General features: G+C 36.5%; 1 protein-coding gene across 1 annotated transcript in view; it reads left to right on the top strand.

Annotated features, from left to right (window-relative positions):
• Dlg2 (discs large MAGUK scaffold protein 2) overlaps positions 1–13,354 on the top strand; it is a 1,815,033-nt gene that overhangs the window by 1,410,884 nt on the left and 390,795 nt on the right. Inside the window, exon 11 of the mRNA XM_033763940.1 lies at positions 9,695–9,763. Coding sequence (XP_033619831.1) covers positions 9,695–9,763 — 69 coding nt within the window. The remainder of the gene's footprint in view (positions 1–9,694; positions 9,764–13,354) is intronic.

Raw genomic sequence — 13,354 nt, 5'->3', positions numbered from 1 at the left:
AGTGGTGATAGTGGGCATTCTTGTCTTTTTCCTGATTTTAACATGAAGGTTTTCAGTTTTTGGCCATTTAATATGGTGTTGGCTATTGGTTTTTCATAGATAGCCTTTATTAAACTGAGATAAAGACCATCTATTCCAATTTTCTGCAGGGTTTTCATCATGAATGGGCTGTTGAATTCTGATGAATGCTTTTTCTTCATCTATACAGATGATCGTATGGTTTTTGTCCTTGATTCTGTTAATATAATGTATTACAGTTATTGATTTATGTATATTGAACTATCTTTGAATCTCTGGAATAAATCTGACTTTGTCAGGGTGTATGATCTTCTTGATGCCCTCTGTATTCTTTTTGCCATTATCTCACTGAGGATTTTTGTGTCTATGTTCACTGGGAAGATTGGCCTGTAATTCTCTTTTTTGATTGGATCTTTCCCTGGTTTTAGAATAAAAGTAATACTTGCTTCCAGGAATGAATTTGGAAATGCTGCTTCCCTTTCAATTTCATTGAAAAGTTTAAAGATTAGTGGCAGTAGTTCTCCTCTAAATGTCTTGTAGAATTCAGCGGTGAAGCCATCAGAACCTGGACTTTTCTTATTTGGCAAATGTTTAATTATGTTTTCAATTTCACTGATCATAATTGGGGTGTTTAGAATTTTTTTATCTTCATTCAAATTTGGTAATTCATAAGTATCTAGAAATCTGTCCATTTCTTCTGTGTTTTCCATTTTATTAGAGTACAGGTTGTCAAAGTAGGTATTGATGATCCTTCTCAATTCTGGTGGATCTGTTGTGACTTCACCTTTTTTGTTCCTAATTGCATGGATCTGAGCCTTTTCCTTCCTTTTTTCTTCACTAGGTTGTCTAAGGGTTTATCACTGTTATTTATTCTTTCAAAAAACCAACTCTTGCCAGGCGTGGTAGCACACGCCTGTAATCCCAGCACTCGGGAGGCTGAGGTAAGTGGATCGCTGTGAGTTTGAGACCAGCCTGGGCTACATAGTGAGTTCCAGGTCAGTCTCAACAACATAGTGAGACCCCATCTCAAAAAATCAAAAAATCAAAAACCAAAAATTAAATAAATGAACAAAAAACAACTCTGATTCATTGATTTTTTTTTTTTTTGGTATCATTCTCTTAGTTTCCATTGCGTTGATTTCTGCTCTTATCTTTATAATTTCCTCCCTTGTATGAGCTTTGCGTTTTTCTTACTCTTCTATTTCTAGGAGATTAAGATTCATCATTAGGTTGTTTATTTGCACTCGTTCTGTTTTCCTAGTGTGGGCATTCACTGCTATGAATTTTCCATGTAGAACTGCTTTCATTGTTTCCCATGAATTCCTGTATGTTGTATTGGCATTATCTCTTATTTGTAAAAACTGACTGATTTCTTTTTTAATTTCCTCTGTGACCCATTGCATGTTCAGGAGAGTGTTGTTCAATTTCCATGTGTTTGTGAAATTCTTACGGTTTCTTATGCTATTGATCTAGAGCCTAATTGCACTATGGTCTGAAAATATACATGGAATAACTTCAATTCCTTTGCATTTATTTAAACATTTTCTATGAGCTAGTATATAGTCTGTTTTGGAGAATGGCCCATGTGCAGCTGAAAAGAATGTATATTCTGATTTTGTGGGGTGGAATACTCTGTAGATGTCTATTGAGTCCATTTGTTCAAAAGCTTGGTTCAGTTCTAGTATTTTGTGGTTGATTTTTTTATCTAGATGATCTATTTATGATAGTGGGATATTTAGGTTCCCTGCTACAATTGTATTAATGCTTATTTGGTTTTTCATGTCTCTTAATATTTGTTTTATATAGTTGGGGGCATTAATATTTGGTGCATATATATTTATAATTGTCATCTCTTCTTCTTGGATTGTTCCCTTTATAAGGACGTAGTAGCCTTCTATTGTTCTCTTAATTAGCTTTGGTTTGAAATTTACTTTGTCTGTAAATAATATAGCTACCCCTACTTTTTTCTGAGTTCTTGTCACATAGAGAACTGTTTTCCATCCTTTTACTTTCAGTCTATGAGTTTCTTTTTGTACTAGGTGTGTTTCTTGTATACAACACATTGTTGGGTTTTGCTTCTTAATCCTTTCTGCCATTCTATTTCTTTTGATTGGTGAATTAAGGCCATTAATGTTGATAGTTATAAGTCATATGTATTGACATCACTGTCACATTATTGTCCTGTTGTTGACTCTTGGCAATTTTCCCCCTTTTCCTTTATGTTCTTGTCTTGCCTAATTGATTTGCTCTGTTAGGCCTCATGGTATTGTAACTTTCATTGTCTTTTTCTAGGATATTGTTCAGAATTGTTTGGAGTATTAGTTTGGTTTTCATGAGGTTTCTCAGGTGTTGTCATAGAAATGTCTTATTTTCCCACCCATTTTAAAAGAGAGTTTTGCAGGATACATCAGTCTAAGTTGAAGATTGTTTTCTCTTAGGCCTTGAAATACCTCACTCCAGGCTTTCCTTGACTTGAGAGTTTGTGTTAAAAAGTATGTGTGATTCTCATGGGTTTTCCTTTGTATGTGATTTGTTTCTTTTCTCTAACTGCTTGCAGTATTTTTTTCTTCTTTTGTTTTTCTGGAATCTTGACTATTATACATCTAGGAATAGAATTTGTGTTGATCATGGCTTTTGGAATCCTATATGCCTCACTTATCTGCATATCAAATTCTTTTGCTCTGTTTGGGACGTTTTCTGTCATTAATTCTGTGAACAGTTTTTTATGTCATTTATATTTTCTCCTGCTACTTCATAGATTCCTATCAGTCTTATATTATTCTTCTTTGTAATATTCTTATATTTTTCTTCTTTGCATATTATTGTCTAGGAGTTGTTAAATCAATTTCTCATGATCCCTTGCTATTTTTTAAGAGATCTTTCTTTTCATGGTCACTGACTACAGTCCTATTTCTATATCTAAAATTCTATCTTCACATTCATTCCTTCTGATGTGAATGCTTTCTATAGAGTTTTTAATCTTCTGGATATCTGTTTGAATCTGTTTTGTAGTTTCCATTTCTTTCCTATGCTGGGCATTCATAGCTTTATCATAGTCCTGAACTCATCTGTTTTTTGTCCATTTCTGTTCTAGTCTCTAATGATGTCTTTCATTGTGCTCACTATCTCTGTAGTTCTCTGGAAATTATTTCTGTTTTGAATTTTTCTATAGCCTGATTGACCTATTTTGTTATTTCCTGTCCTATGTGTTCAGGGTGTCCTAGTGGTTGATTGTCATACTTTCCACCTCATTTTTCTTAGAATTTGTCTTTGGTGAACTGGAAGTGTGTATTTGTGCCTTGCTTAAGTGTTTTCTCATTTTTATTTTTGTTGCTGGTACTGTCCTTGGTTTAATTCCTGGGTTAGTACTTTGATCTTCCTGATATAGCTGCTCTTTAGGTTTGAGTCTCTGATGACTCAGAGACAGACCCTCCCATTTTCATAATATCAGGAAGGAAAACTCATTAAATCAGTCACAACTCCTTAGCCCAATTGATACAATCAGCAACACAACAGCATCAAGCACAGTTTAGAAATTGTCAATGTGTGGTAGCTATTAATCTATCACCTTTAACTATGTGAATTAAATCAAAAGCAAGGACCCGCCCAAAATGTGTTTATAGTGAATAAATTCTTCAATATAGCAACTTTACCTTTCAGGATGGGGACTTAGGAGGGGTTGGGAGGAGAGGAATAGATAGGTAAAAGAATAGGAGAAGGTTTCAATTGAAGCCAGAGGATACAGGATGATTATGCAAACTCTACACAAGAAGGAAAGACAGTTCAAGAACAAAGACAAGAATAGAACAACTTAACAGTAATAGGGATGCTATAAATTGTACTCACTTTCCTTTGAAACTAATTGCAATCAAGTGAAGGAAAAAGAGAGAAGAAAAGACAAAGAAAGAAGAAATACAAATTAGGGCAGGAAGAGGAACAAAAAGGGAGATGAAGAATATTGTGTAGGAGAAAGAGACTGGGAAAAAGAGGAAAGAAAAAAAGGAAGAATCTAAAGCTTGGGAAAAATAAACTTTTAAAAATTAAAATTAAAAATAAGAGGAAAAGAGAGAAGAAAAAAAATTGAAGAGCCTCCCTCAGGGTATATCTCTGCTGTCACAATAGACAGTGTGGGCAGCAATGTGCAGAACTAAATCAATTAGTCTCAGCTAACCAAAGGCAGATCCCAGAGATTCAGGCTAAATTCTGGCTGCAAGGCCCAAGTTGAACTCCCTCACCCCCTGCAGGGTTGAACTCTGCAATGTTCTACTGCAGGTTCCAGCTGCCCTTCCCCTGAAGATAGTCCAAGTTCTGATGGAAGGTGGTGATCCCTCCAACTTACCAACTACAGAGGTCTGATGTGCTTTTATTGCAGTTATTCATTTCCGTTCTATCTTCTGGAGCTCAGTACAATGGCTTTATGACCACCTTGGCTTCTGCAGCATGAATCCAGGTACCAGCACAATCAATAGGCACAAGAGCATGGAGGTGGGGGAATGCTACAGAGACACCCAGGCAGCTGGGCAGTTCTCACCAGTCTGCTCTAATGAAGGCCTAGGGCACTGGAGGGTGGGGGAGCAGCAAGCTCCCTGCACAACTCTGGATTTTGTTTATTCCTTTCATTGTATTATTTTTCTACCGTTGTTTTGGTTTCTTTTCCTTCTACTTTATTGTGAGCTCTCCTGATACATTTATTTTATTGGATCTTTTGCCATTGTTTGTTTCATTGTCTCATTCTAAGATATCCTTGAGAATTTTTTGGAGTTTTGGTTTGGTGGTCATGAATTTTTTCAGATTCTCTTTATCAGGAAAATATCTTATTTCTCCATTAATTTGGAAAGGTAATTTTACAGGATATAACCCTCTAGGTTGAAAGTTGTTTTCTTTTAGAGCTTGAAGCACTTAATTCAAAGTTCTCTTTGCCTTTGAGGTTTGTGCTGAAAAGTCTGTTGTATACCTAAAAAGTACCAGTAAACTCAATAAAAAAAGTCTGTTGTAATTGTAATGAGGTTTCCTTTATAAGTAATGTGTTGCTTTTCTCTAACATCCCTTCAGATTCTGTTCTTGTGGTGGATTTCTGACATTTTAATTATTATGTGGCATGGAATATTTTTTTATCATGGCTATTCAGAGTTCCATATGTCTTGTATGTCTTATCTGTATGTTAAATTATATTTCTGTATCTGGAAATTTTTTTACTATTACGTCTGTAAACAGGTTTTTTATGCCCTTTGTACTGTCCTCCAGTTTTTCATTAATTCCAGTTACTCTTATATTAGCCTTGAGTCATCTGAAAGCTGCTGGATCCATTTCTTTTTTTCATGTTCTCTTGTTGTTTGTTGTTTGTGTTTCCTTAATTTATTATTGACTATAAATCATGCCCTGTAGATATGATGCTGTCTTCACATTGTTCATTTCTGTTGCCTATACTTTCAGTCATATTTTTAATCTCCTGGATTTCTGTTTGGAGCTTTTTTATTGACTCCCTCCTCCCACTTTTTTTTTCCTATGCAGGGCATTCATGTTTTGCATCTCCTTCTTTAGCTCCATTGGATTTTTGTTAGTGTCTTCTCTAGACTCACTGGTCGTTTGTTTCATTAGGGTCATTATCTGGTGAAATATATCTTCTCTAAACTTTTTGAGCATCTTATTGAACTGTTTTACCTCCACTGACACTCTTGGACCTTTCTGCTATGGCTTCTGATTCCTCCCTATTGCTGCCCGCTGAAGCAGTTTTGGGAGGAGTTGGGAGTTTTTACAGGCATTTTGTTGCCTTTCCTATTCATGTTCTTATTTTTTGTTTTTTGTTTGTTTGTTTGTATTTTGTTCTGGGGTTTACAGCTTCTGTGGTCCAGTGCCCAGTCTTTCAGGACTGAGCTGCAGTATTGCTTGTGATGTGTGGGCAATGCAGATAGTGGCATACAGAGAAAACCAATTGACGGCAACAATTATAGCACAGTAGATAGAGGAGTAAAGTCAGCCGCAATGGTGTCAAACATCAACTGCATCCTGACAAACCTTAAGAACCAGTTATGAACTTCCCTTAACCAGGACAAAGAAGTCTATGATTTTATGAAGACATTTAGACCACCCAGATGCCTATAGTAATTCAGATCACTAATTTCTACTAGATGTAGACAGTGGGGCAATATCTCAAGCTTACCACTGGACTAAATGCCATTTCTTTCAGATTCACCAGATTCACCACCTCTGAAGATCATACCCACCAAACTTGGCCTCCTGCCATGGGTCTACAGGCCCCAAGTGCTTCCTGGCCTGACCCTAAGCCTCCCAGGGATTCCAAAAGACCCCTGTTTACTTCTTACCTTCTCTAAGTTCATCACTCAAAGCTGTCTCTCACCAGGTCTCTGTGGTAGAGAACATTTCAGTACTGGAGTGAAATTCTCCTCCTGGGTGTTATCTCACCTTCAGTCAGGTCAGCTTTTGCTTGTCACTTCTGCCAGCCTGTGTCGTGGATAACACAGCAGCAGAACTGGCTAGGATTTGGTATTTTGGCTGCTCTCCTCTTGCCTCCCACACAGTAGTTACAAAGCCTACGTTATCAGTAGCGGGATTGGAGGGGCAGCAGAAGGCTTCTTTTCTCCTGCCTCCTACGTGGGTCTTATGGGGCTGGTTCCCCCGTGGCAGTGCTGGAAGGTGAGGGGTGTGTGGCTCCCCTGCTCCTGCCTCCCCCAGGGATCTTGTGGGGCCAAGAGCCTGGTAGCGATGTTAGTGGGGGCAGAAGTTCCACTGTGTTCCTGCCTCCCACATAGGTCTCACTGAGCTGGGGATACTGTGGTGGTATCAGTGTCAGTCCTTATAATATTAGGATGAAATTTTTGGGTGGACTGGTAGAGATACATATTTTTATAGGCAATAAAATGTTACAAGTCTTCTAAGTAATTAATAATATAAATCAAGAACCTAATAAATGTTTCCATTTTGGGGAATGCATCTAAAGGAAATGATAAAATTAGCAAAAAGTAATTGGTATTAATGTGTTCATTAAAGCACTATTAACAATATAAAAATAATACAAATAGCCTAAATATGCACCTATAAAATAGAGTGGTTAAATAAATTATAAAGTCATAGGAATTAATATTACATAACACTAAAATAGCAAGTGTGGAAACACTAGTAGAAATGCTTAAATATAATGTTAGGAAAAAACAAGTTCAAAGCTGCATAAATTCTATATACATATACATATATATAGGTGTGTGTGTGTGTGTATATTTACAACTCTGAAAAACAAGTGGACATATAGAGATTTAGCAAAATAAAATGAAATGTGAACACATTTGGAAAAAGATAGGCTTTAGTTCAAATTCTGGCTCCACATTTGTAAGTTGTTAATTTCTACACATTATTGTGCTTTGCTTTCTTATATGTAATGCACACATATTCATATCTATCCTATAGAGCCATGAGAATTAAATGAGATAGCTCTGTAAAGTCTGAAAAAGGGTAATAGAATTATGGGTGATGGTTTTGTTACTTTCTCTTACTTTTATTTCTAATAATAGTCAAAATAAATGTGTATATTTAATATATAAAATATCCTGTTATGGGGCACATAAAGATAGTAAAATGGTTACTGTAGTGAAGTAAATTAGCATATTCATCATCTCACATAGTTATCCATTGTGTTTTTGAGGCAAAAACAGCTCAAATCTACTCATTTAGCATGAATCCCATATACAGTATAATTTTATTACCTATGGTTTTCATGTTATATGCATGACCAAACTTGTTAGTCCTATATATATCTTTTTTATTTATTTTATAATGTTTTTATAATAGAAAATATATTTTCAGTTGCTATTTACTACTAAAGTTATATTCCATGCAGAAATATATACCCTGTGGTATTGACTATATGGCTAACTGAAGGAATATAAATAATTATTTTTATTTAACAATGAACAACTCCTAGTACATAGTCTGCTAAATTTATTAGTTTATCTATTTAACAGATAGCTTTCACTATGTGACAGTCATTGTTCTACATACTATATTCATTCAGTCCTTAAAGCAATCCTGTGGAAAAAAAAAAATACTATTGCTATCTCCATCTTACAGATAAGAACTGGCATGTAGAACAAGTTAAGTAAAGCTAAGCTGATCACATCAGTAGATGTGGTTAAATCAGTTTCTCAACTTATGCAGCCTGGCCTCACTGTCCCAGTCCTGAGTGCAGTGTTGCATTTTCACTATGAATTAAACATGCTGGCTGAATATCTGGAGTGCTTGCCATGGTGAGAGACATAGGGAACATAGAGTACCATCCTTGACTTGGAAGGCAGCTATGCTAATCACCAATGCAACCATCCTTGATTTGGAAAAGGTCATTCTCCAGGCCTTAGCTACAGTCTCAAAACTCTGCTCCCTTAGCCATAGAGAAATGTCATTCACTCCACAATCAAATATTAGTCACAAAGAGACACCCCTTTTCACTTGTAGCAAACTATATTCTGATTAAAAATTTCTTCAAGCTACAATTTGACCTCTGTTGCAATGTCCTAGAGCATGCTGAAAATTTGTTGAGCTTTGTGAGTGTGCCTAATGTTCTACAACAATTGGAACAGGTTTTCCTTTAAATCTGTATCTATTTATTCATATACCACATGTATGTGTAATTAACACTCCAACTAAATAGCAACCCAGTGCTACAAACTAAAGCCACACACTCATTTGTATACATGCTTCCTGTTAGATTATTACTGTCTCTCTCAGATGATGCTGCTTCATTTCTTTCCAATTAAAGAATATTCTGAGATTATAAGGCAAATTCTTACAAATCTGAAAAAATATACTACAGTGTTTAAGAATAATGGCTCCAGGATCAGAGAGTCCAGATAACATTCAAGCACAGGTATTTTCCATGTTACTTTAAGTAAGCCTCTAAATCTCTTTGTACAACTTCCCTATCATTGAAATGAGGTTTACCTCATAAAGTTGTTAGAAATAAGAAGCATAAACATGTGAGATGCTTGAAAAGGATATTCAGTCAACATAAATACTCAGTAAATGTTAGATATCATCATTTTTATTTAAATTACCAACAAAATCAGTCCTTTCTTGTTATCCACAACCAAAACAAAATAAGGACTTACATTAAATTTTAAGATTAGTATGCAAGTAGAAGTTATATTTTTAAAGCTTTTATGTTTTCCAAATAGCTGAAATATTACTGATTAATTTTCAAATAAGTGTTACAATTTGAATTAAAATGTAAATATTTGGTAATTAAATATTACTCTGATTTATAAATTAGGCTTTGCATAAAATCTGTGGGGGAAAATACTTTGCAGCTAAAAGACGACATGCAGCACAATAAAATGTATGTTTTATACTGTGCTCTCTCACTCTGGGAGGTTGACTTTTCCAAATACGTTTGTTTCTTTTTATTTCTACCTCTCACTTAAACCTTACTTTGGAATAACATGCTTACATCAAATTACAAGAAAATATTAATTCCTCATCTGGTAGAGGACTGTGTTTCTGTGGATGATTCTACTCATCACCAAAGATTCAGTCACCACTGTGTTTCCTTCAAGATTGATTCTTTACTTGACGATAGGACTGGTTAAAATGTGTGAAGACATTTTACTTAGTTTTTGAAAAGATATTTTAAATAAATGGTCTGTGTTTTGTTTTTTCTTTTTTCTTGTAGTCATTCCCAACACAGCACTGCAACCCGTCAGCCTTCAGTGACTCTCCAAAGGGCCATCTCTCTGGAAGGGTAAGATAATAGTACCGTCTTCTCTTAAATGAGACTGCAGAGGCTTCAGCCATCAAAAAGAAATGTCCTTCCTCCTTCCCCCATCTCCCTTCCTTCTTCTTCTTCCCCGCTCCTCTTCCCTTTCTTTCTCTTTTCCCCTTCTCTTTCTCTTTCTCTTCCTTCCTCTGTTTCTCTTCTCCTTCCCTTTCTTCTGTTCCTCACTCACTACCCCCTCAACAAACACCCATAAAGTTCATGTTATGTGCTGGATACTTTGCTAGTTAGTAGATTTAACAAGCCAGAGAAGATCTCATCTTTCCCTTCAGAGGGCTCATTGTCTAGTGTGAATAATAGAAATGCAAATACACACAATGTGTGCATCACACTGTGCAAAAGGTATATATAAGGGATTGATGGAGGGGCATTTGATAAAAAACAGGCATCGAAGGGCAGCAGAAGAAAGTTGGAGTGGCTTCAGAGAAGGTATAGCTCTTAGCATTGAGCTACTGCCCCAGGCCCAGATACAACTCTTAAACCAAGAAGTGAAACAGCTGTGTGTATTTGCCCAACAGCACAAGTTCATGGATATTCTTTTTAAGAGAAGATGAAGACAAACCTAACATTTGTTGAGTAGTTTATGTAGTTTATTAAGTGTCAGGCTTCCTCTCTCTCTCTCTCTCTTTCTAGATAGATAGATAGACAGACAGACAGACTACTATTCCTCTATCTTCTCTGATTTTATTTCCAAAATGTTCTATGTGATAGTTACCTTTATTCTAAACCTTGATTCTCATAAATATTAAGTAGTTTTCCTATGACACTTAAATAAAAAGTAGCACTGCTTTGATTTAAAAGCTAGTCTAGGGCCAGGGATTTAGCTCAGTGTTGCCGCTGCCTGCCTTGCAAGTTCAAGGTCCCAATTTCAATCCCCAGTACCAAAGGGGGGAAAAGAAAAACAGTCGGACTCTACTCTACAGACATACCCTTTGTAATATGGTATGAAAAGACTTTATTGATCAGGAGAACATTGGTTATACAATCCATAAAGCCCATCCAGTTCAACTTACCCACAGTAAAGAATTTTCTATGGTGAAAAATGAGCTAGAATTGACTCTAACCTTAAAAGTCATTTAAAAGAACCAATGTCCTACTGTTTTGGATGGTCTGGAAGTCTAGGTATACCCTATGTGGTTAAGGCATTTATAGTAGAGGTGAGGGTGTGAACACAGATCTCAGGGTGGTTACCATTGCACATTTTGGTCATAAATATAAAGACTTCCTCTGACAATGACATTTCTTTTGTCATCCCGGGGAACAGCACCACTGCTTCATTGGGCAACTAGTTCACCACGATCATAAAATTCAGTATCAGAATTGAATTAAAGGTACAAAGTTTGGAAAAGAAGACTTTATTGGCAGCAGGAAAAGGAAAAGATAGAGAGCTACTCTGATAAGTATCGGGATAAGCGGATCTGGAAAGATGGAAGATCCGTGGGCCCTTTGTCCTTGGCCTGTCTTATAGGGGTCAGAGACCTTTCCCACCACCCAAAACTTGCCATAACTCGATTGGCTTCCAGGCAGGAACCCTTGCCTATATCATTTCTTCCAGTGGTCTATGTGTAGCTTCTGCTTACTTAATGTTGACAGGGTCTTATCTTTGAAGAGGAAAATTGATTGGCGAGGTGGGTGCCTTATTCATGGTAAGGGGGCATGTGGATATGTATTGTATGACTATAGTGACTCTAGAGTGGATAATACAGTGACCCTGAGCAAATACATATGTATTTGTATATATGTATGTGCATTGGTCCTTACTGAATAAGAGCTTTCCCTAGAATTGGTCTGTGCCCTCTCATCCCCTTGCTTCCTCTGCACTCTGCTGGAAGGTGGGGTTTTTGTGCACTTGGCTTTCTCAGTGCTTGGCCTGTCAGCTAACTCTTTCTCTCTCTGATACGTTCCAATGCTACCTGTGCTATCTGGTGCTTCTCCATATCTGGTTTTTCTCGTTCTCTGCCCCTGTTCCTGAAATGCTTCCAGGAGTATTCTCTAGTAAAATATCTCTTGTAAAGTTTTAACTTCTTCTAGTCACGATTAGCTAGAAAACTAATGAAGCCCTTACCCTAGCTAGTCTCTCTGCCTTTCAGATCCCCACCCCTATACTTTCTAAAGCTGTTTCCAAACCTTTCCTTCTTATTAGCAAATTCTTATTAGCAATTGGCTTATAAGGTTTTTTGTGTGTTTGTTTTCCACTTGAGCTAAATGGGTTCTTTTGTAGACATAATCATTAATTCTAATTCTCTGATAAGATCAAGTAACCAAAGGACAGAAAAATATAGAACTCACCTACTTTTTGTAATAGTAGAAGGTATATAACTAACTTTTTTATAAGTACTACTTGTATGCTTACTTCAAGTGTCTTGGAAAAAAGCAAGATTAATTTTTATGATCTAGATGTGCTTGTGTCAAACATTTCTAAGTATAAAATAAAACATTTAAAGTTGAAGTCCTCCCTCACTGCTGCAATATTTAGGAAAGAAAATCTCAACAATTGTCTGCAAAGCCCAGAGCATTAAAATTCTCTGGGCCCAGCTGACTATCTGAAAGAAACACAAATGTGGTACAAAATTAGTGTCACTAAACACATAGTGGTAAAATTATTTACATAGACCAATGAGTCCTTAGCAGTTTTCCCATTAAGGTGTTAAACTGTTTAGTGTAGGCAATCAGGTCAGAATAAAATTCCTCTTATTTCTAAATTCTTCCATCTAATGCTTTTGTGGGAAGCAACCACATAGGATATTTTAAAATTGGAAGTAGTTTAAAAGGCCATATGCTGACACAATGTTTACCTAAGTTTATATTTTCTTGACACAAAATAAATAGAGATATCACTAATTTCCAGTTAATTTGATCCATGAAGATAACAAAACTGTTCAACTGAGCCCTCTACCACAGAGTTGCTACTGGACACACAATCTCAACTTAATATCTGAATCATCTTGTAGCCATACCAGATAAAGTGAGGCAGAATAACATTCCCATTAACAGTATTTCTGGGCTTTTCATTCAACTTGACAGACACCACCCACACCTTAATCTCTTCTTCCCCCTGAGACTGCTGAAAGGAAGCTACTGGAATTTTAAAAGGGTCAATCCCATAGTGGTGAAGGGAATGGAAGAGTATCAAAGGTGAACGTGTCACATTTCTGGATAACTAAAAGCTGATGAAAGGATTTTGATGGGTGAGGCAGAAAAAAGTAGTCTCAGCTTTAGGCTACTCATGTGCGGCCCAACTCCTGGGGTACGTTCACATTTGGGACAACAGTTGCCCTTCTCTGTGAAGATTCATCCCAAGATTCGCCAGTTGGAAAGGGTAGACAGTACCAAGCCCCATAATTGGTGCTTTACCATCTTAACTGAGGATTTATTAGGTACAGGGCCCATAACTTTTGCAGTTAAAACTTATCAATGGCTTATTTCTGGAGTTATCTATTTAATATTTTCAGACCATGTTTGACTATGGGTAGCTGGAACCGCAGAAAATGAAACTGTAGCGAAAGGAAGATTCCTGTATTCTGTGTGAATGACACCCGGAGTAGTGTCTCCAGGGCT

The sequence above is a fragment of the Fukomys damarensis genome, unplaced genomic scaffold, assembly GCF_012274545.1.
Source record: "Fukomys damarensis isolate Sample0158 unplaced genomic scaffold, DMR_v1.0_HiC HiC_scaffold_16, whole genome shotgun sequence".
Classification (NCBI taxonomy): domain Eukaryota; kingdom Metazoa; phylum Chordata; class Mammalia; order Rodentia; family Bathyergidae; genus Fukomys; species Fukomys damarensis.
This window is presented reverse-complemented; position numbering and strand designations above follow the sequence as displayed.